The 21,392-nt window shown below is 36.4% G+C and overlaps 1 protein-coding gene and 1 long non-coding RNA gene across 2 annotated transcripts; both read right to left on the reverse strand.

Moving 5' to 3' along the window:
* Positions 1-6,324: 6,324 nt before the first annotated feature.
* Positions 6,325-8,282, reverse strand: LOC125859515 (uncharacterized). The gene is made up of 3 exons (XR_007445779.1): positions 6,881-8,282; positions 6,687-6,793; positions 6,325-6,603 (listed from the first exon to the last, which is right to left on the reverse strand). It is a non-coding gene; the product is annotated as an uncharacterized LOC125859515 (long non-coding RNA).
* A 2,007-nt stretch (positions 8,283-10,289) lies between these two features.
* LOC125859501 (J protein JJJ1-like) lies at positions 10,290-13,484 on the reverse strand. Its single transcript, XM_049539271.1, has 2 exons — positions 13,286-13,484; positions 10,290-12,492 (listed from the first exon to the last, which is right to left on the reverse strand). The coding sequence occupies exons 1-2, from the start codon at positions 13,448-13,450 to the stop codon at positions 10,708-10,710; spliced, it is 1,950 nt and encodes a 649-aa protein (XP_049395228.1). The 5' UTR covers positions 13,451-13,484; the 3' UTR covers positions 10,290-10,707.
* Positions 13,485-21,392: the final 7,908 nt, after the last annotated feature.

The following is a 21,392-nucleotide window of genomic DNA, read 5'->3' on the forward strand; positions in this document are numbered from 1 at the left end:
CTATCACTACAAACGTGGAAAAGCAACAAGAGCAAAGGCATACATTGTTTCTAGTTCTTACACTTGCTGGACTTCCTATTGACCATAACTCTGTGCGTGACCAGATTCTAGCCAGTCCTACAATTCCCTCAATTGATGAATTATTCTCTCGTCTGCTTCGCCTTGCTGCACCTTCCAGTCACAAAGTGGATGACTCCTCTATTCTTGCATCTCAAACCACAGAAAAGCGTACATACCAGTCTATGGAGAATCGGCGAGGGGGAGGGCGTTTGGGAAAACCTCGATCCAAGTGTAGTCATTGTCATAAACCTGGACACACTCGTGATATATGTTATACTTTGCATGGTCACCACCCAGTTATGATCCTATTGTTCTTAAGGAATATAATGAGTTCCTTCGAAATCGTGCAAGTAAACAGACATCTCCACCAGTAGCATATGGTGCTCAACCTAATCAACCATCCAATAATGCTTATATTGCTCAGACAGAATATGATGAGTTCCTTCAGTATCGTGCAAATAAACAAACGTCTCCACAAGTAGTTTCGGTTGCACAACCTGATGTTTCTGTTCCGGGTAATTCTTTTGCTTGTGTGTCACAGTCTAGTACTCTTGGATCATGGGTCATGGACTCAGGGGCTTCTGATCATATCTCTGGTAATAAATCACTTTTGTCCGATATTGTTTATTCACAATCTCTTCCTGCTATTACTTTAGCTAATGGGATCCAAACAAAACCAAAAGGGGTTGGAAAAGCCAAACCCTTATCTTCTGTTACCCTAGACTCTGTTCTTTATGTCTCTGGTTCTCCTTTTAATCTAGCATCTGTTAGTCGTTTGACGAAGGCTCTACATTGTAGCATAACCTTTTTTGATGACTTTTTTCTCATGCAGGACCGCAGTACGGGACAGACGATTGGAACAGGACATGAATCACAAGGCCTTTACTACCTTGCCTCTCCAAATTCCTTGAAAGCATGCTCCGTTACAGATTCCCCAGATCTAATTCACAAACGTTTGGGACATCCGAGTCTATCCAAACTGCAAAAGATGGTGTCTAGTTTGTCTAGTTTATCCAAATTAGATTGTGAGTCGTGTCAACTTGGGAAACACACTCGTGCTACATTTTCACGTAGTACTGAGGGTCGTTCAGAGTCTATTTTTTCATTAGTTCATTCTGATATTTGGGGTCCTAGTAGAGTCAATTCCACCTTAGGATTTCGTTATTTTGTTAGTTTCATTGATGACTATTCAAGATGTACTTGGGTTTTCTTAATGAAAGATCGTTCTGAGTTATTTTCTATATTTAAAAGTTTTTTTGCTGAAATAAAAAATCAATTTGGTGTTTCTATTCGTACTTTTCGTAGTGATAATGCCTTAGAATACTTATCCTCCCAATTTCAGGAGTTTATGACTCACCAAGGCATTATTCACCAGACTACTTGTCCATACACCCCTTAACAAAACGGTGTAGCAGAAAGGAAAAATAGGCATCTTATTGAGACTGCTCGTACTCTTCTCCTTGAATCCCATGTTCCGCTGCGTTTTTGGGGAGATGCAGTTCTTACGTCTTGTTATTTAATAAATAGAATGCCCTCATCTTCTCTTCAGAATCAGGTTCCACATTCCATACTGTTTCCTGAGTCACATCTCTATCCTATCCCCCCTCGTGTCTTTGGGAGCACATGCTTTGTTCATAACTTAGCCCCAGGGAAAGATAAATTAGCCCCTCGTGCCCTCAAATGTGTCTTTCTTGGTTACTCTCGAGTTCAAAAAGGGTATCGTTGTTATTCACATGATCTTCATCGTTACCTTATGTCCGCTGATGTTACATTCTTTGAGTCTCAGCCTTACTATACGTCTTCTGATCATCCTGATGTTTCTATGGTCTTACCCATACCTCAGGTTTTACCTGTACCAACTTTTGAGGAATCTGCGATTACTTCTACATCTCCAGATGTAGTGCCACCACTCCTAACTTATCATCGCCGTCCGCGTCCAGCACTAGTACCAGATGATTCATGTCTTGCGCCAGACCCTGCTCGTACTGCGGACTTGCCTCCTCCTAGCCAACCACTTGCACTTCAAAAAGGTATACGATCCACTCGAAATACTAACCCTCATTATACCTTCTTGAGTTATCATCGTCTATCATCACCCCATTATGCCTTTGTATCATCTTTGTCTTCTATTTCCATTCCTAAGACTACAGGTGAAGCACTTTCTCATTCTGGATGGAGGCAGGCTATGGTTGATGAGATGTCTGCTTTGCATAAGAGTGGTACTTGGGAGCTTGTCTCTCTTCCTGCAGGTAAATCTACTGTTGGTTGTCGTTGGGTTTATGCAGTCAAAATTGGTCCAGACGGTCAGGTTGATCGGCTTAAGGCTCGCCTTGTTGCCAAAGGGTATACTCAGATATTTGGGCTAGATTATAGCGACACTTTCGCCCCTGTGGCTAAAATAGAATCTGTCCGTTTTTTTCTATCTATGGCTGCCGTTCGTCATTGGCCTCTTCATCAGTTGGACATTAAGAATGCTTTTTTGCATGGTGATCTTGAGGAGGAAGTCTATATGGAGCAACCACCTGGTTTTGTTGCTCAGGGGGAGTCTAGTAGCCTTGTATGTCGATTGCGTAGGTCACTCTATGGTCTGAAGCAGTCTCCTAGAGCTTGGTTTGGGAAGTTCAGCACAGTTATTCAACAATTTGGCATGACTCGTAGTGGAGCTGATCACTCTGTGTTTTATCGGCATTTTGCACCAAATCAGTGTATCTATTTGGTTGTGTACGTTGATGATATTGTTATCACTGGTAATGATCAAGATGGTATCATCAAATTGAAGCAACATCTCTTTAAGCACTTCCAGACTAAAGACCTTGGCAGATTGAAGTATTTTCTAGGTATTGAGGTTGCTCAGTTTAGATCACGTATTGTTATTTCTCAACGCAAGTATGCCTTAGACATTCTTGAGGAGACGGGAATGATGGGATGTACACCTATTGACACTCTTATGGATCCGAATGTTAAACTCCTTCCAGGACAGGAGGAGCCACTTAGTAATCCTGAAAGGTATAGACGGCTCGTTGGAAAATTGAATTATCTCACAGTAACTAGACCTGACATCTCTTTTCTTGTGAGTGTTGTAAGTCAGTTTATGACTTCCCCTTGTAATAGTCATTGGGAAGCAGTTGTTCGTATCTTGCGATATATAAAGTCAGCTCCTGGTAAAGGACTACTCTATGAGGATCAAGGTCAAGAGCATATCACTGGATATACAGACGCTGATTGGGCAGGATCACCCTCTGATAGACGTTCGACATCCGGATATTGTGTTTTAGTAGGAGGTAATTTGGTGTCGTGGAAGAGTAAGAAACAAAGTGTGGTTGCTCGATTAGTGCAGAATCAGAATATCGAGCAATGGCAGCAGCAACTTGTGAGCTAGTCTGGATCAAACAGTTGCTGGGAGAACTAAAATTTGGCGAAATTAATCAGATGGAACTTGTGTGTGACACTCAAGCAGCTCTTCATATTGCATCAAATCCAGTGTTTCATGAAAGGACTAAGCACATTGAGATTGACTGTCACTTTGTCAGAGAAAAGATACTCTCAGGAGATATTATTACGAAATTTGTGAAGTCAAATGATCAGCTTGCAGATATCTTCACCAAGTCCCTCACAAGTCCTCGTATTAATTACATCTGTAACAAGCTAGGTACATATGATTTGTATGCACCAGCTTGAGGGGGAGTGTTAGAATAGAAATATGTACATATACTCCTACTTAGAATAGGAAGAAGAATAGGAATAGGAATCCTAGTTAGAAAAGGATTTCAATGTATTGTCTATAAATAGGGTCTCAATGTAACAATTTAGATACACAATTCAATAATATCTTCGCCATATATTTCTCACAGAGATTATGGAAAGATAAACTCCCAACAGATGACAAATTAATGAGGATGGGAATGAATGTAGCTTCCAGATGCTATTGTTGTAGAATCCCACAACAAGAAACTCTACAACACCTATTTTTGACCGAAAGTTTTGCAACAGAGGTATGGAATATTTTCAGAAAGGCAGCTGGTCTACAGATGAATATGGTGCAGATTCACCAGACTTGCAGATTATGGTGGAGGGTAGAATGTGGAGAGAAGGTCAAACCAATATTACAGGCAGTACCATCTATGATAACTTGGGAACTATGGAAAAGGAGAAATTCTATCAAATATGGGGGACAGGTGAGTTTTGAAAGGGTGATGCATGAAATCAATGTCAATCTAATGTACTTGACAAAAATGAGGTACCCATGGCTGGAAAACATTTCTTTCTTGTTGCCAGATTTGGTAGAATATCTAGAGGGTTACAAACCTATTGTGATCGCTAAAACCATGTACTAGAAAGCCCCTTTTGAGAATTGGTACAAATGCAATACTGATGGGGTCTCAAAAGGCAATCCAGGGACTAGTTCATATGGATTATGTGCAAGGAATTGGCATGGAGATTTGGCATTTGCAGAGTGTAAGGAAATAGGGGACGCTACCAATATAGTAGATGACGCTAGAGCCATCCTGAAGGGACTATCCTATTGTGTAGATCATGAGCTTCACCCACTGATTGTAGAGACAGATTATATGCTAATGAAGAAAGTGGTTGAAGGGGACTGGAAGATACCATGTGTATTATCACTAAAGTGGAAAAGATCAGAAGTTTGATGTTAAACTTCAATGTGCTAATACAACATGTATATCGAGAAGGCAACTCACTGGTGGATTTTTTATCTAACCAAGATTTTGTTTTTGCAGGTACGACCAATTTTTACTCCTTTTCTGAATTGCCTTGTGCAGGGAGGAAAATTCTTAACCTAGACAAGATTCAGAAACCTAACCTCAGATTCAGAGCAGCCAATAATCCAAACCATCATTGAAAGCCTCTCCTGGCCCTGTAACTCTAATATTGACAATACTCCAGTGTGTGGTATTAGCCTTTGGCTCAATCTACTGAAGAATTATCAATATAAGAAAAATAGAGGCCATAGAGGCTAACAATAGTGAATTTAAGAAGATATAAGAAGTGGTGGACTCCCTGTTTGATCTGAAGGTATCAAAGGCTCACATGTAACTCTAGATTTGCCATTCAAAAACTTGGAGACTACCTCCACGTGGTTATAAGCCATGTCTTTGGTGAGAGCTCGAAGGACATAATATGGTGGAAACCACAGGTAAAGGAATACATCTAGTTTTACATAAAAATCTATGATACAAGAAGATCAAAACCTTGTCAACAGCACCTAGGGCTGAATAACAAGAGTTTCTCAAAGGGAAGAAAACAAGATAGAGGAGAAATCAACGAGTCTGCCACAAAGATTACAACATAGATAGCAGACAACATACAACAGAGGAAAAAAATAAGAACATTCGTGGCTTCTTACTCACAGAAAAGATGGGGAAAACACTAGTTATAAACGAAAATCAATGAGCTCCGTCTATAGATTCATTCATACTTTTATATCGAGTGAAGATTTCAAGAAGATCTGAGGTTTGAAGATACCTGAAACTTAGCAAAGAGAAGGACAAAATCTGATTCTGTAGTGTAGATAAATTGCTGGGTCATTTGCTGGCGAGCCACCATCTCCACCGCGAGAAGAAGCAAAATCCTTGCAAGCTCGATGGTCTTCGGACCATAGCAGCTACAAGTTTCTAATTTTTATTTCCTTATCAATGGCTGTTTTTTCTTTTTACTTATTTGTTGTTGGGATGATGTTTTGGCTTCCTGAACCTTTGGTGTCAGGAGCATTTATTATTTTATAAATAAAATATCCACTATTTTTAGTGGTTACCAAAAAAAAAAAAGCATCTCCACAAATATAGGAAATTTCCATCAGCATTAAGGTCACAGATAATTGAACAAAAGCAAAATAAACTACAATAGTATAAAGTTCTTTTCTAATTGGAAATGGCAACAGAAAAGCAAGTACTTGTCTAGGAATTCTTATTTTTCCTTTTCTTGTCCTTCCATTAGAAGTAAATGGGAAATTGGACTCCTTTCCTCTTTTACTTTCTGCAACAATTAATTGAAAAACTAGAAAGGGTTCAACATCTCAGAAATAGCCATATTACCCTACTATTCCGACATTATGAGGGCTTGAGATAAGCATTACTATATTAGAAAAGAAAAGGCTAAACAGGGGAAGAACAATGAGAATACTTGTGCCATTAATCTGGTAAGGCATTAAAGAAAACAACAACCAAGAACTGCAATCTACAATGATACATGATTCACTTCTGGAATCTACAATGATACCTAAATTTACACATAACCATTGCTATTTGCAGTCCACCAAGCACAAAATACACAGCAGTATCAAATTCGGTGTATGTCACAATCCACAATAGTATCGAATTCATAAAATTCTTGTCACAACTCACATAAAGTAATACAACAAATAAACAAGGAAAATAATTACCTAAAAGGCAACAAACAAGAGATCGTAACTCTCTACTTATCAATTGCCGCTATCTGTTGCTTATCTTGGCATCACCATGCCAATTTCAATCTTGAAACTGAGATCAAGAACTCAGATGTTTCTACATTCATGCCAATTTCAATCTGCACCAATTTTTCAATGAGAAAGCCATCACTTCCAAAAATAAAACAATGTAACAGAACTGCAAGGTCAAAAAGAAAGCAACCTTGCCAATGTAACTAAGCCCTTCCCTGTTACTGTGGACATTTAGACTGAATCCACCTTCATCACCAACCTCACAGGCATCTTGTCATTCCCTTTAGTGTGTGTAGACTGTTCTCCAATAAAGGGTTGGTAGTCAGAAACAATGACTGATTTGAGATAAGTGAAAACTGAAAGTGAAAAAGTTAATACACTAACCTAGAGCAATGTAACTACAAGACCCTGCAATGACAGGCATAGACTTGTTTTCCTTGGCACTGACATCAACCGTCTCCAAAATCAGCAACTCGAGCTCCAAAATCAGCAGTACTCTACAGACGTAGTCACTGAACAACTTGTATTTCATGTGTCATACATCTTTCAATGAGAATCAAAAACTTCAACCTACCAAAACAATTAAGACATAACGTTAACCAAATAAAACGTTGAGCAGAAATAGAAACACATTTTAAAGATGATGAAATTTCTTTAAACTACTATTTGTCAGATACTATCTCTCCATGAAAATGAATTCTTACTAGTGAAATCTACTAGATAATGCTTGTTCACTTCTCATGCTGCAAGACATGAATACGGACGATCAAGAAGTTTGTTTTGAAAAATTTGCATGAGCTAACTCCCGTTTGAGGAAGGTGGCACATAGAAGCACGTTCCATCAATCAGGGACACCAGTGGTTGCAGTCTTGGTGGTGGAGAGGAGCTGATCCAACCTTGGGCATAAGTAATACAAAGACGAGTGACCGTCTCTTCTCTGGACTGTCATCCCTGTTACTTTCAACAAATTCAAATTCCATGCTTCTGATTTGTTTTGTTTCACCAACAGCACATTGTTCACAGTGTTATATTCAAATGATGTCTTCAGTAACTCTTGGGATGATCCTATGTTAGGAAGTTCCTCCAGATGACAGTTACCGCCGTGTCTTCCAGTCCCACCACTATTCATTGAAGTGATTCAATAGTTGGGTATTATCATCACCAAAAATATTGCAGCTATTAAAGAGTAGAGTTAAGAGATTATATAAACAAATAATCTAGAGATAACACCAATATACAAAATCAATTCACCCAATGAAAGCCACCTTATGAATTTAAAGATGCAAACATGGACTTGCCATCTGATTATTGAAACTAATGTAGTAACGGGCAGTATACCCAAGAAACCATTGAGTTTATTTCTATATTCAACAATGTGATCATGTAAGAAAAGGAAGACTGCAATCAAACAACAAAATAAGCTAACAACAAACACAATGATTCTACAATTGTTATTGTACATTCAGTAGTCTTTAGTTTAAGACCACAAAATTCAAAAGTTTTTGCAAACCTACGACACAATTTTATAGTAGTCTTAGTTCTCATTAGGTGTCTATAGCTAAAACTCGAAGAGAATGAAGTTTTTCCTTAGCATACAATCCTGTAAAGATGTTCCACTGTTCTTTCTTTCTTTTACAATTACAAGCATAATAATTCTCCAACATCACCATCTTAAAACATAGAAACTAATACTATATCTCTCAGATATACAGTTGGTAATTCATTAACAACTAACAAATCAATTAAGAAGTTAATCTAACCAACCAAAAATCAATTACTAGCAAGTTATCCTAATCTAACCAACCAAAAATCAATTACTAGCAAGTTATCCTCAATGTAAACCTTATTCAATCAGATTATACACATCGAAATTCTAAAAACTCGAGATTTACGGAAACCTAGGGAAGAGCTGAAGCTTCTCCATGGTGCAGGATGTAGGGTGACGAGTGATTGAAGCCTTCTTTTGCTCCAAAATCCACGAAGATAAATTCCTTTTGGAATTTTTCTGGAAAAAAATATAATTAGAATAGAAATATCAAAACTTTCAAGAATAATTCAAAGTTGAAAAAAATACACAATTGAACAAGAACTCACAAGTCTAGTGACTCATCTTCTAAGCTTTCGATGTCTAAATTAGGGCTTTATTGTTAAATTGAGAGAAACTGAAAAGACTGAGAGGAGAAGAGACGTATGGATGCAGAGCATTGGGGACTTGATTATGGATGAAGATGTATGCACAAATTTCAGAACCAAAAACTACAAAGAGTTAGTAATACATAACCGTCCAAATTGAAAATGCTAACCAGCCAGGGAATGACATAATCAATGGCACTTCATGAACCAACCATACAACCGCTGCTGCTGCCTCCATCTCTTCCTGCTCTGATCGCTGCTATTGTGGAAGAAGACGGTGGTAGCTCCGGCATTCATCAGCATAACTAATACAAGCATATTTAACACTATTCTTATAGATCCAACAAACGACCATGTCTTACTAACACATCATATTCAGACTATCAACAATGTCTTACACAAATAAATAGTAATAAGTTTTGTGCACCGACAGTCAGTCTATTATAACTTGAAAACAAAATCTTACCCCATTTGCGGAGTTCTACCAAGGCCATTGCCCAAGAGATTTCGTCGCTGCAGACAAGCATATGTCATCGTCATCGTCGTAGCCAGACACAAACACAAGCAGCACCATAGTAGAAGTGGTGAAGTTGATGACATCGTTCTGTGCTTTAATTTTCTGGTAGATTAGAAATTTAAATTCTGAACTCGTCGTAATCAAGCATGGTGTGCTGATGAGGAAAGGTTGTTACTGCTTGAGGTGGACAAGAAAATCTGGCTAGGCAGATTTTTCTATTTATAGAGATATATATATCATGACAAGTGACACTCTAGTTAGTGGTGGTGGTGCCACAATGCAATGTATTCCTCATCACTCATTGACTTTTAGCTCTATTCTTTGGCCTCCCTCCACCCCCACCCCTACCCCAAACTAGCGAGTGTATTGATTATAGATTCAGTCGAACTAAGTAATTTTAGTTCAAATTCTGAATTTGTAGTAAGAAATTCATTGATATATACAAATTATTAATTTAGAATCCAATAACTTAAAACAATTAAGTTTGTATATACTTTTTTACATTGTGAACAAAATCTCAGCATAATCTGTAATCTTAAAAATTTACGCCTCCCTCCACCCCCACCCCTACCCTAATATACTTTTTAAGATTACAGTTTATGCTGAGATTTTGTCAGAATGTAAAAATATTGCAAAATGTTGCTCCAAATGCAGAATATTAAGATCAAAAATGTATATGTGCTTCTTGTTGTGGAACCAACTGTGCTGTAACTCCATAAGTCAGATTTTAATTTGTTCTAATCATTCACCATTCATGTCACAATCTTTTTACCATGCGAATACAAAAACAACACTACTCAGTTTAATCACACAGGTGGAATTTAGGAAGGGTAGTATGTACATACCTTACCTCTACCTTGTAAAGATGTTTCCGATAGACCCTTGGCTCAAAAGAAAAGTAACTGATGTACGAAAGTCAGAAAAAGAGACGACAAAATAGCAAAGCATAAAACAAGTGTAGCAACAAATAATAATATATTTTTTTTGAGATAAGGGTAACTTAGCGACAAATAATAATATGGAAAAATAGAAACTGCTGGGAAACAGTTAATGTACTAATTATGCAGATTCAGTAAGCAAAACCAAACTTTTAGTTAACTACAATCAATAATCGCTAGCTATAGTCTCTAACCCAGTATAGCAGCTGGAGCTTCTGGTGTCAAGTGTCCTGAGTGATTTTAATAGCATCATGATGTTTCAAGGTTGCCTGAAGTACTGAACACATGCATATGGGAAAAATAAAGATACGTTACAAATAATAAAATTGTGATAGAAACATAAAAGCCATGATTAGAACACATTGTCAAAATTTTCAGTTTCAAGTTGCAGCTGGAGTTGATTGATCTCTTGCCCTACAGAGTACAGACAACTTTCCAATATCAATCTGTGAAAATCTTTCCATTTCCTTTCCACCACACAGTGCTGGACCTCTTCCGAATTATGTCTACTAAATGTTATACAAAATCTTTTAATAATTACTAAATGGAGAGGGGGTATTGCCAATAGCATGTGTTGCTGTGAAATAACTCTTCAGACACATCACTGCTGAGTGATGGGCATGTCATGGAACGACTGGTTTACTGTCCCAAGCCTCTCTTACTTGGACCAAATCCGGACGGTATCTCTTAGCTAGAACTTCTACTTGATCAGGAAATGACTTGTTTCCAAGTTGACCTATGTGAAGAACCATTTGGTTCCATCTCTTTCGACATATCTCTCCAGCCCTGTGGTCAAGAAGATTGTCCCAGTCCACATCTTCGATGCAGCTTGCGTCGAGCTCAAAAAGTGCATCAACTAGGCGATAGTCGTCAGAATCCGCCCATTCACCTTTGGCCACCATGGGTGATGTTAATTGATCATACCATTTTGAGCAGCAGTTTGCACCAATTCTCGTGGACAAGCATTCACTTATTGCACCCCATGCAATATTATCCCGTAGCATCCCATGCTTAGATTTCTTCTCTTCAGAAAGCTTCAGTCTCAGATCGGTGTTTACTAAATCAAACAAATTCTGGTACTCCTCCTGAGTCCATTGTCCTTTATTCTGATGTTTTAGCCTTCGCCATGTATCCTTCACATGCCACCGATGTTTTCGAAGTTCATCAGCTAAGTCCCTCCATTTGTTCCCATGCTCTTTCTGGAACTTCAGCACCATCTCATACTCCTCTTCAGTCCATTTACGTGATTCACTTCTTCGAAACAGGATCTGCCCACGAGAGTAAACTGCAGTAGAAGGTCTGTATGGTATAGCTCTCCCTATTTCTTTCCAGCAACCCTTAATTTCAGGATAAGATCTAGAATTTAAAACCTTTTTCAGCCCTTCTTCGCCTAAGTTATGTATCTCAATGTATTTATGAACAGCCTCTTTGACAACTTCATCTTCTAGCTTTGAGAATCGTTTACCATGCAGTAAATTTTCTTCCTCGATCTCATGATTCTCATCACTTGGATCATTCAATGAAGGGAAAATCTGAACCTGACCAGAAAAGCTCACTCTCTTTTCACTCTTCTCGTGTGTAGGATCTTCAGAGTTGTGTCCTAATTTTACCCTTTTTCTCTTTTTGATATTACCTTTGTCTGTTTTGTTTTTTTCTTCCATCTCTATAGGTGAAGAAATATCACCTTCATTGACTTCAGCAACATCTTCCTGCATATCCTCAGTATCATGCATTTTCTCCAGCTCATTCCCGCAGCTTTTCTTCAACTTCCTACTTTTATTCCCTTCAACAGTTCTCGAAGCAACCTCGTCGCTGTCTTCACTAAACTTCCTAGAATGTTTTCCATGTTTTCTTTCTTTCTTTCTCTTGATGTCAGAGTCATCACTCTTAGCTTTAATATCAGTGTTTGTCATTTCTACACCATTGGTAGTCTTAATGTTTTTCTTGGATTTCTTCTTCCTTCTAATCTCGTCCACAACATCTCCACCAGAGACCTCACCAAGGGTCTCAACTACCTTGTCACTGTCCCGCATTTCAGTTGCACTTGCAGGAGCACTAGTTTTGGTGTCAAAAGGCTCATTCAAGCAGCTTTTCTTCAGCTTATTCTTTTTCTCTTTCTCAACATCTTCATCACTGACTTTGTTGGGTTTTCCAGAATTTTTTCCACCTTCTCTTTTTTTCTTTCTCTTAACCTCACACACATCACTCTCTCCCCCAAGACCACCGGTGGCAGCATTCTTATTGCTTTTCTTGGATTTCTTCTCCGGCTTACGGAGCATATCCTCCCCAGTAGAAAAGTAGGTTGAACCGGCACCAGGGCCACCAGCTCCAGGTGGTGGTACCCCACCCTTCAGCCCTTCTTCACCATACTGGTCATACACAGCTTTTTTCTGGGAGTCGCTAAGCACCTAGTAAATTTAATGCAGAAAAATATTAGTCATCTATTTAACATTCAAATCATATAATATCTAATAACACCAATAAAAAAGAATCTGTAAAGCTAAATCATTGGAATCAGATTCCCCAGTTTAGATGCTTGCTGCAAAAGAAAAACATCAATCCTTGTTTCTGTTTCACTATAATGTTTCAAGCAGAGGCAGAGCTAGACTGCCGATTACAGGTTCGGCCAAAAGCTTGAATTTATTTTAAAAGATCCATTGATTATGGAAACGATTATATAAATTTAGAGCCCAGTAATTTAAAAAGATAAGATTAGAATCCCGAACAATAAACTTCATATCCGGGTTTTGCCTCTGGATTCGAGCTCTAACCTAGTTGGGGCAAAACTGCTTCTTGTTCACTAGTGATCTTTCAAACTTTCTTTCAACTATAAAAGATTGTAATACAAGTGTTTTCCTTCAGTAATATTGATAGTTACACAATCCGAACACATTGAATGTACACCAAATTAAAAACCAACAAACCCTTAATTCGATTTGAACTTCCACAAAACTTCTAAATTATGAAAGATTAATTGGGATCTAAAAGAATGAGACTTTTTCCTTGGTGAATTGGAACAAGTGATTGGTTAATGAAACGATACAAAACACTCAGAAAATTAATGAATTGATAATCATCCTATAAACCCATCATTCTTTTTGCAAAATTATAAACACTAGACGTTCTAAAAGCTCAAATTTAGAACCTATTAGAGTATAAAGGAAAAAAAAAAGATTGAAACTTTGAGCAAAGAAAGCATACATCATAAGCCTCAGAGATGTGTTTGAACTTAGCTTCAGCATCTTTCTTGCTTTGTGGGTTGTTATCAGGGTGCCATTTCATGGCAAGTTTTCTATAAGCCTTCTTCAAATCATCATCTGTAGCGTTCTTATCAACACCCAATACTTTGTAATAATCAACCCCCATCTTCACTTCTGCTGTTTTTCTTCACTCTGACAAATTTTCGAAAGAAGAAGAAAAAGGTTGTGGGAATTATAAATAAGGTTTGCGAATTTGTGAAGAAAAAAGAATTGTATGTTTGTTATTTTTAATTAACTTCTTTAACATTGTGTACGATTAATTAATAATTCTAAATGGGTAGATTACATTTAATTTAATCGAATTTGACTTCTAAATGCAAATTATTTAATGATTTTAGGAATGTCTTATTAGATTTTGTTTGCTACATTGTTTGTAATTGATTTTTAAGGGCGGGTGTAGGTGAGGGGGAAAATCCATGAGAAATTTTAATAGTTATTAAATTGATAATTGATTAATTAATATTTTAATTATTTTTTAAAGATTTGACATGTTTATGAGTTGATAACCTTCAAAACAAATCGAAAAGATTGATATCTTACTTTCACGTTTTTTCTTTTTGTTTCTTATTTTGAAAAAAGGTCAAAATGTCCTTAAATCATGTGAAATTAAATTTTAAAAAAATCCTTAGATAATAGTTTGACTTAAAAATGATCTTAGCATCACTAGTTTGATAAAAAAAAAATATCCCTACCACTAAAAATTTAGTTAAGAAATATACCTATTGTTAATGGTAAAAACATGTCATTAATTACCAAGTTTTAGTAATTATAAAGTACTTACAAGGCACGTTGAGAAAGTAACCTGCAACACCAAACATGGATACTAACATAGCTGCACTCATCATCATTTTTGCCTACATTTAAAGCAATCACAAATATTTGTGTTCAAGTTTTTGGACTGAACGTTCTTCAATTTTGAAACATCACGTTTCTTTCTTTTCGAACTATCAAAAAATGCAGGCTGAAATTGTATTTCACATATATGAGGTGTTCTATAATCTCTTGTTCATGATAAATTTTTATAAGAATTTTAGGTGTCATCCATTCGAATCTAAATAATGTTGGTTCACGCACTCGCTATAGCTGACACATATTTAGCCACTTCTCTGAATGGTGACTTCAGCCTCTTAAGCATCCATTTCCACCACCATGTTTTTGCTTTAGTTAGTAACTGCAATCTACTCCAATAGTTTAATGTTGAAGATATTATACTCTTTCAAATTTGCCTCCAACTTCAAATTCCACAAGTGCTAATTTTTTTGATAAGGAAAAAAAAATTACCATATTTAGAAACAAAAATTCTTGGAGATATAGCTTAATTAGGCGCTTGTTTAGTATCCACAATATTTTACTCTTTAGAATAATATTAGTAAGATGGAGAGAAAATCTGATAAGCTCTATTAAACAAAAAAAAGATACTATATATAATAAGATCACAAAGTTAAGAAGAAGTGTGGACTTTAAACTGGTTGTTCATCTTTCCTTTCTAAGGCCAAACTTTCTCATCATCCTCGAATACTTAATTAGCTCAAGCAGTAAAAGAAGGAATCTATGGCCACTATAGAGTAACTTAATAACTATTCTTTGATCAGTCTAACCTAAAGCACTTAATTAGTACCTCATTTCTAAGATAAATGACCAAGAGATCGACATAAAGAGTCTCCTACTAAAAACACAACAAATCGAGAAGAAAAGAGGGAAGGGTATTAACCAATCCATGTTTATCAAGATAGATCAACAGTAGAAAAGATCATTAATCTCAACAATTTCTATTGAAGTTACCAACATTTCAAATCTCATTAAATTTCTGAGTAATCAATATACTTTCTAGGCTTAAATACATATTTACGTGACAATAAATATGAGGAAAATTATGACTTTTTATGAATTATGTTTGTGTAGATATTGATATGAATGTGGAGAAGTGTTTAGAAGTAATTGAATGATTTTGATGGCATGATGAGTGAATTGAGAAGAACTAAAACACAATGTCTCTCTCAAACCTCCCTTACAATGTGAGGATTGTGAGAGCTAAAGGTTAATTGGACAGGACATACGCCTTGTCAGGGGTAACACGAGATAGGATCTAGACAAGATATGAAACTTATTTGGACATGATTACACTTACACTTTAAGAGTAAAATCTTATTTTCAGGCTCAATCACTATTCTCCATGTTCTGATATTCAAGAATTCAATGCCAAAACATTGACTGGATCCACAAATCATATCAATATTAAGATCCAACAACACTTCTGGCCTTCAAATTTTATTCAAAAATGGTCACTGAATTTCCATGCCACGTGATCATTTTCATTGTAGATAAACTCAAGATAATTAATGTGATGAAATATCCCCTATCTTTCATGACTAATATATTGATCGCTAGCCGTTGCTTCATTTCGTATTTAATATGTCTTACTTAAAATGTTGCTAAAGTATTACGTTATTATGTTTATTTTGCACACATTTATTCTTTGTCTCTCATAATAAGATACTACAAGACATTTATAAAGTACTTGTTACTATTAGGCATTTGATTTGAAAGTAAGATTAAGTTATTTCCAAAAAGCTTCTTTACCAACAAGTCATGAAGAATTTGACCATATTTTGAATTCAAATAAGTAAATGACTGAATAATAGACTATTTTCCATAGCTTCAAAAACTTCCCGTCAGCCCAGCACTTTAGATGGCGAAAGGCGATAAAAGGTGACAAGGGTCTGCCTCACCACAAGATCGTTGTTCGCCTTTTTGAAGTACAGCCCAATTAATACCAAAAAGTTAAAATATTTAATTGCATAATCAAATAATCAAAATCTCAATAACAAAAACAAATAAGCAAATATTTCAATCCAAAAACTGAAAATAGATACTATCTACGTAGAACTTGAACGAGAAAAAAAATAGAACAAAAATCAAAACAGTGAAAAAAAATAAGGGTAGAAGTGACCTTCAAGTCTGAAGAAGAAGAATGAAAAAGAAATAAAGGAAGAAGAAAGAACAACGTATTGGTTGGACTTTGGAGTCGCCGAAAAAATTCTAGCTGGTCTCCCAAGGAGTCTAGTTGAAAACCTAAAATTACCTTTTAACTTTTAAAACCTTAAATTGGTCACTTTTTTTAAAAAAAGAAAACACAAAAGGCGACGCCTTTCTCGCCATGGCATCACCTTTTGAAGATCGGCTCTCCACAAAGCTAAAAGGCGATGAAGGGTCGCCTCAGGTTCTCACTATTGGCAATGAGGCAATCGTCTTTCACAACATTGCGCCAGCCAAACTATAAAATAAATCTAAATAAAACTGTAACTTTGGCTTTTTCCAAACGTACTTCTGAAGCTGTTGTATCATCATAAATCATTTATCTACCACCATACTTCCATAAGTACTTAACTATTTCATGGTTCTTTTTCATCAGTGAGAACCGTAAGACTTTAGAAATACATATTGAGTTGCGGCTGTCACGTTAGAACACTTATTATAAAGGACATACTGAGTTGCCAATTTTGAACATGCTCTTTTGCTACTGTTCTACTTTCAAGTTGTCCTTAACTTGGTTACATAGTGGATAGGTTTGCTGAAGCCAATTCATTAGAAGTGAAGGGTACATGTGTCCCTACACTTGCAGGATTATGTCCTCGGAAAACAAAATTATTTTTTAGTTTTTGTGTTCTTGATCTTTTTAAAATTCGGATTTGGGTACGTAAAGTATCATCTTTAGTGTGGTTTATAAATCTATAATGCTTAACTTCAAGAAATGAATAAACTGTTGATAAAATATCTTACTATCTTAAAAAGTATAAAAACAATATTTGAAATTATTTACTACATATTATTACCTTAATAACTTAGCTTATTAATATTAAATTAAAGTTTTTAATCTTGCAGCCAACCATTTGTTTTCCTATTATGGTAGTTGTTGATTGCCTTTATGGCATTAATCCACTAATATTTATTTGGGTCTTACAAGAGGTCCATGAATATTTGGTAATAATATATAGCCTTTATGGCAATTATTTGGTCTTAAATGTGCATTATATGCACGGCTGATGGTATGCTCTTTACCATATATCTATATATCTATATATAGCATTTTTGTGTGTAAAAAGGTAGTGTAAGGGTGAATACATTGGAAAAAAAATTTCTTCCTTATTTTATTTGCTGGGTTTTCTTAAGTAAAATATATTTTTTGTTAGATTCTAGCTCCTAGTTTTAGTACTAGAAGAGCTTGTTGAATCCTGAGGGATACACCTTAACTGATGAAATATCCTTAAGGACGGTGTCATAGGCATGCCTCAAGCTATGAGATTTCCGTGATTTTCAATAATTTTTAAGGATATTTGCTTTATGATTATGGAACACGGAAATAATTGTGCAATTTTCATCTACTGTCGAAGAATTCTCTACACGATATTCATGAAGAGCGAACAAGGAGAGGTCAAGTGCTATATATGAACTTTATTAGATCTTTGTTAAATCCATGATGAGAGAAGAGTACTTAAAAGAAACAAAGTTAAGGACGTACGAGAAAAATTAGAGGAGACATCACAAACCCACTTCATTTTGGTATATGGATAGGGTTGGAGCTCGGATTTTTTGACCAAAATAAGCCATTGTTTAAATCAATTCACCAAATTAGTATGTTTTTAAATTTTTTTATGAAACTAATATAAATGTAGTCCACAGTAACGTTTTATGCTTTATTTTATTTTAAAAAATTTAATGAGAAAAGGGACGGACTACTAACGGCGTTAAATAATAATACGTAACAGGGAATCACGTTTTAACTCTAATACGTTATTGGGAATAACGTTTTAAGCATATATCTTTTAATCCTATACTAGAACAAAAACCCCCAATTTAGTTGTACTAATTGCGGAAGAAAAAATGGGGAGATTCACGGAAGACCCAAAAAACCCTCTTCTTTCTCCTAACCCACCTTCAGGTTGCAATTATGGCGATAAACAAAAACCCATCTTCTTACTCTTACAGAATTGACGCTTAATCTTTACTCAATTTGAAACCCTTTTGTTCTATACAAGAGATTTGAGAGTTTTGTTCGACTACTGAAGATTAGACACACTACAAGAGATTGGAGGTGAAACTTTCGAAAATTTGAAGGACGTCTGCAGATTTGCTTAAAAAACGGTCAAAAAACTTTGAAAAAGAAGAAGGTTTTTGTGATTGAGGTAATTTTGTCATACACTGATATAGTTTATCTTATAGTTGATGAATTTATTGTTTTTTCTTTTTGTTAAAAAATGACATTTTTGTTTTTGTTTTTGTAACATCCGACAATTTGAAATAACTATGAAGAGGCTTAGAGTTGGAAATAGTCATTTTTGGAAGGAATTAAAAATCTGGAAAATTTGGTCAAGTATGGGAAAAAGTGAGTTTTTTGGCCAACTTTGAATAGTTATAACTCCTAGCTCAGGATGAGTTAGGTGTAGTTCCAGTTATGTTTGCAAAGTTCGTCGAATGGTCTTTCCAACGCCGCCAAGTTTTCCCAATTCCGAGTTCGTATGAGGGAGTTATGCCCTTTGGAAGTTGGGCTATTGGCAGTTAACCCGATTTTGTAAGGGTATTTTGGTCTTTTCCCTAGCCTTTTCTTTTGGATATATATTAAGGTTTTAGACTGATTTTAAATCAGTTTTTCCTTTTTAAAGTGAGAGTTAGGGTTCTTGATAGAAAAGGAGAGAAGAGGAGAAAGGAGAAGAAGAAGCAAACTTCGTAGAGATCGTCGTGGATTTTGTCAGGGGTGATCCCTAGTAAGGTATGTGAGATCATAGTGTTGGGTTGGTTCTTTCCCCCACACGCCAAACTCGTTTTATTTCCAAGAAAAGATTTGGTTGTGTTTGTTGAAGCCTTGTTGTTGTGGTTGTTGAAGTCTTGTGATTGTGTTGAAGTTCTTGTTGATTCGGGACATGTTTCCGGTTGTGTTTTTCGGGTTAAATCTATTGTATGTTGAGGGGTTTTATGATTCTAAGTGTTTGGGGCTGGAACCATTGAAGTTAAGGAGGTTTAGAGTTGGAAAAATGAAGGAGAAAAGTCGAATTTTTGGGGAAAAGGGTTGGGGCGTCGCGCCAGCTAGCGCGCCCCAAAAGGGGCTCTGAAGCCCAGCCCTTGGGGCGGCGCGCCTAGCAGGGCGCCCAGCAGGCCTTCTGAGTTTTGTGGTCTGGCGCCCCGCGCCTCTCAGAGCGCCAAGGACGCCAACCTTTCCCATTCATTCCCTACTTTTTTTCATGCATGTTCCTTGGTAATGTACCAATGTTTTATAGTTGTTTTCAACACTCTAAGGTACATTTAAACCTCCCGAACTCATCCATAAACATAAGATCATTACCCTTGAATTCATAATCCAATTTGAAGAAAGTTTGGATCAAAGTCAAGTGAAGTTAGAGTCAATCTTAGAAGTTAAGAAGTAAGTCCAAGCAAGTCTTTAAAGTTGTTCAAGAGTCTTTATTGAACGTTTTAACTTCATTTTAAGGATCGAGTTTCAAGTTAAGTAAAGAGTATCTAGTTTCAAGTTAAGTCAAGAGTATAAAGTTGAGTTCATTTCTCAAAAGTTATTAGGGAACTAAGTATTCCAAAGGAGTTTTAAAGAAATGGTTTCACATTTAAACAAGATTGGAAATTGAGATTTCCAAAGAGCCTTCGGGCTAGTTTTCCAGAAGAAGAGTTATCGCTTTCTAAATGAAGCAAGAGAGGAAACTGAGATTTCCAAGATATCCTTTGAGCTAAGTTTTGAGTAATAATCTCAAATCAGCAGGAAGAAAATGTTTTAAAAACATAAGAGCCAGTACATTTTTGGGAGTAGTATTGAGCACCGAGTTGGGGGAGCGTTCAAAGAACCCACAGCCCCCACAGAACCATGTAGCCATCATGAGTAGAAGAGGTTCATACTTTTTAGATGAATCCTTTTCAAATTAGACTAGTGGATCCATTAGGCAGTTCAGATCCTATACCTTTGGTCGGGTATAGGATGCTCTGGCAGCGTGAGGTCAATCGCTGTATAATCACTATAGCTCTTATGTGATAGTTGTCGGTTAGAAAAACTCCCATAGAAATTATTGTATTTTTATATACATTAGTTCATTTGTATTTCTATATACATCTCAGGCTTATTGTATCTTTATATACACACAGAGTTTATAGTATGTTTTAAACAACCTTTCTTTATATCGCACTTGTTTTAAATTGCCTTATATTTGAAAGGAGTCAGTCAGGTTGAGTTGAGTTGAGCCAGGTAAGCTATTCAGTTTCTTTCAGATTTCCTTCTAGCCTATGTTGCTTAGTTTTCCAGCTCGCATACTCGTACATTCAATGTACTGATGCTAGTTGGCCTGCATCTTATGACGATGGAGACGCAGGTACCCAGGATCAACATCCAGCACGCCGTTGATCCAGCTGAGCACTCCAGAGTCAGTGGTGAGCCTCTTTGCATTCCGGAGGACTCGATTATTTTGTTCTCTTAGTTTTGTTTTTATCAGGATGTTGCGGGGTCTGTCCCAACATCCATCTCAATATTTTAGAGGCTTCATTGACAGTCAGTTAGTTAGTTTTGAGTCTCTCATCTATGTATATATGTAAATATTCTATTTTGAGACTCGAGTTGCCTTTTAGCATGTTATGCATCAGTTAGGTTGCTTTATGACCTTTCATTGCATTGAGTTATTATGTTGAGTTAAGAAAGCCAGGCCAAGGGTTCGCTTGGGGGCCAGCAATGGTCTTCGAGTGTCGGCCACGTCCAGGGTGTAGGCTTGGGGCGTGACAATTTTTTCCCCTTTTTATGAGAATAAGAAATTATATGTACTTGAAACTATTTGAGTGATGATATTCAATTTCCTCAACAGTTGCGACTCTTATAGAAAAGCTTATATTTTAATTGATATGATTGAAAATGTTCATGGTAAAGCATTTGAGGAAATTTTCTAAGTTATGTTGTACTTGAGTTTGATTTGCTTTGTTAGTTTGGTTCATTATTTTAAAAATAATTACTTCTGTATAGGTATTTCTTTTATAGCTGCTAATAATACATACCAATTGGATCCCGG

The sequence above is a fragment of the Solanum stenotomum genome, chromosome 3 (assembly GCF_019186545.1).
Source record: "Solanum stenotomum isolate F172 chromosome 3, ASM1918654v1, whole genome shotgun sequence".
NCBI classification, from domain to species: domain Eukaryota; kingdom Viridiplantae; phylum Streptophyta; class Magnoliopsida; order Solanales; family Solanaceae; genus Solanum; species Solanum stenotomum.

Bases quoted from the DNA above. Each gene is read 5' to 3' on its own strand.
- LOC125859501 (XM_049539271.1), bottom strand. From the start codon at position 13,450: ATGGGGGTTGATTATTACAAAGTATTGGGTGTTGATAAGAACGCTACA. The intron at 12,493-13,285 runs GTATGCTTTCTT...TAAATTTACTAG, and splicing joins ACATCTCTGAGGCTTATGAT to GTGCTTAGCGACTCCCAGAA.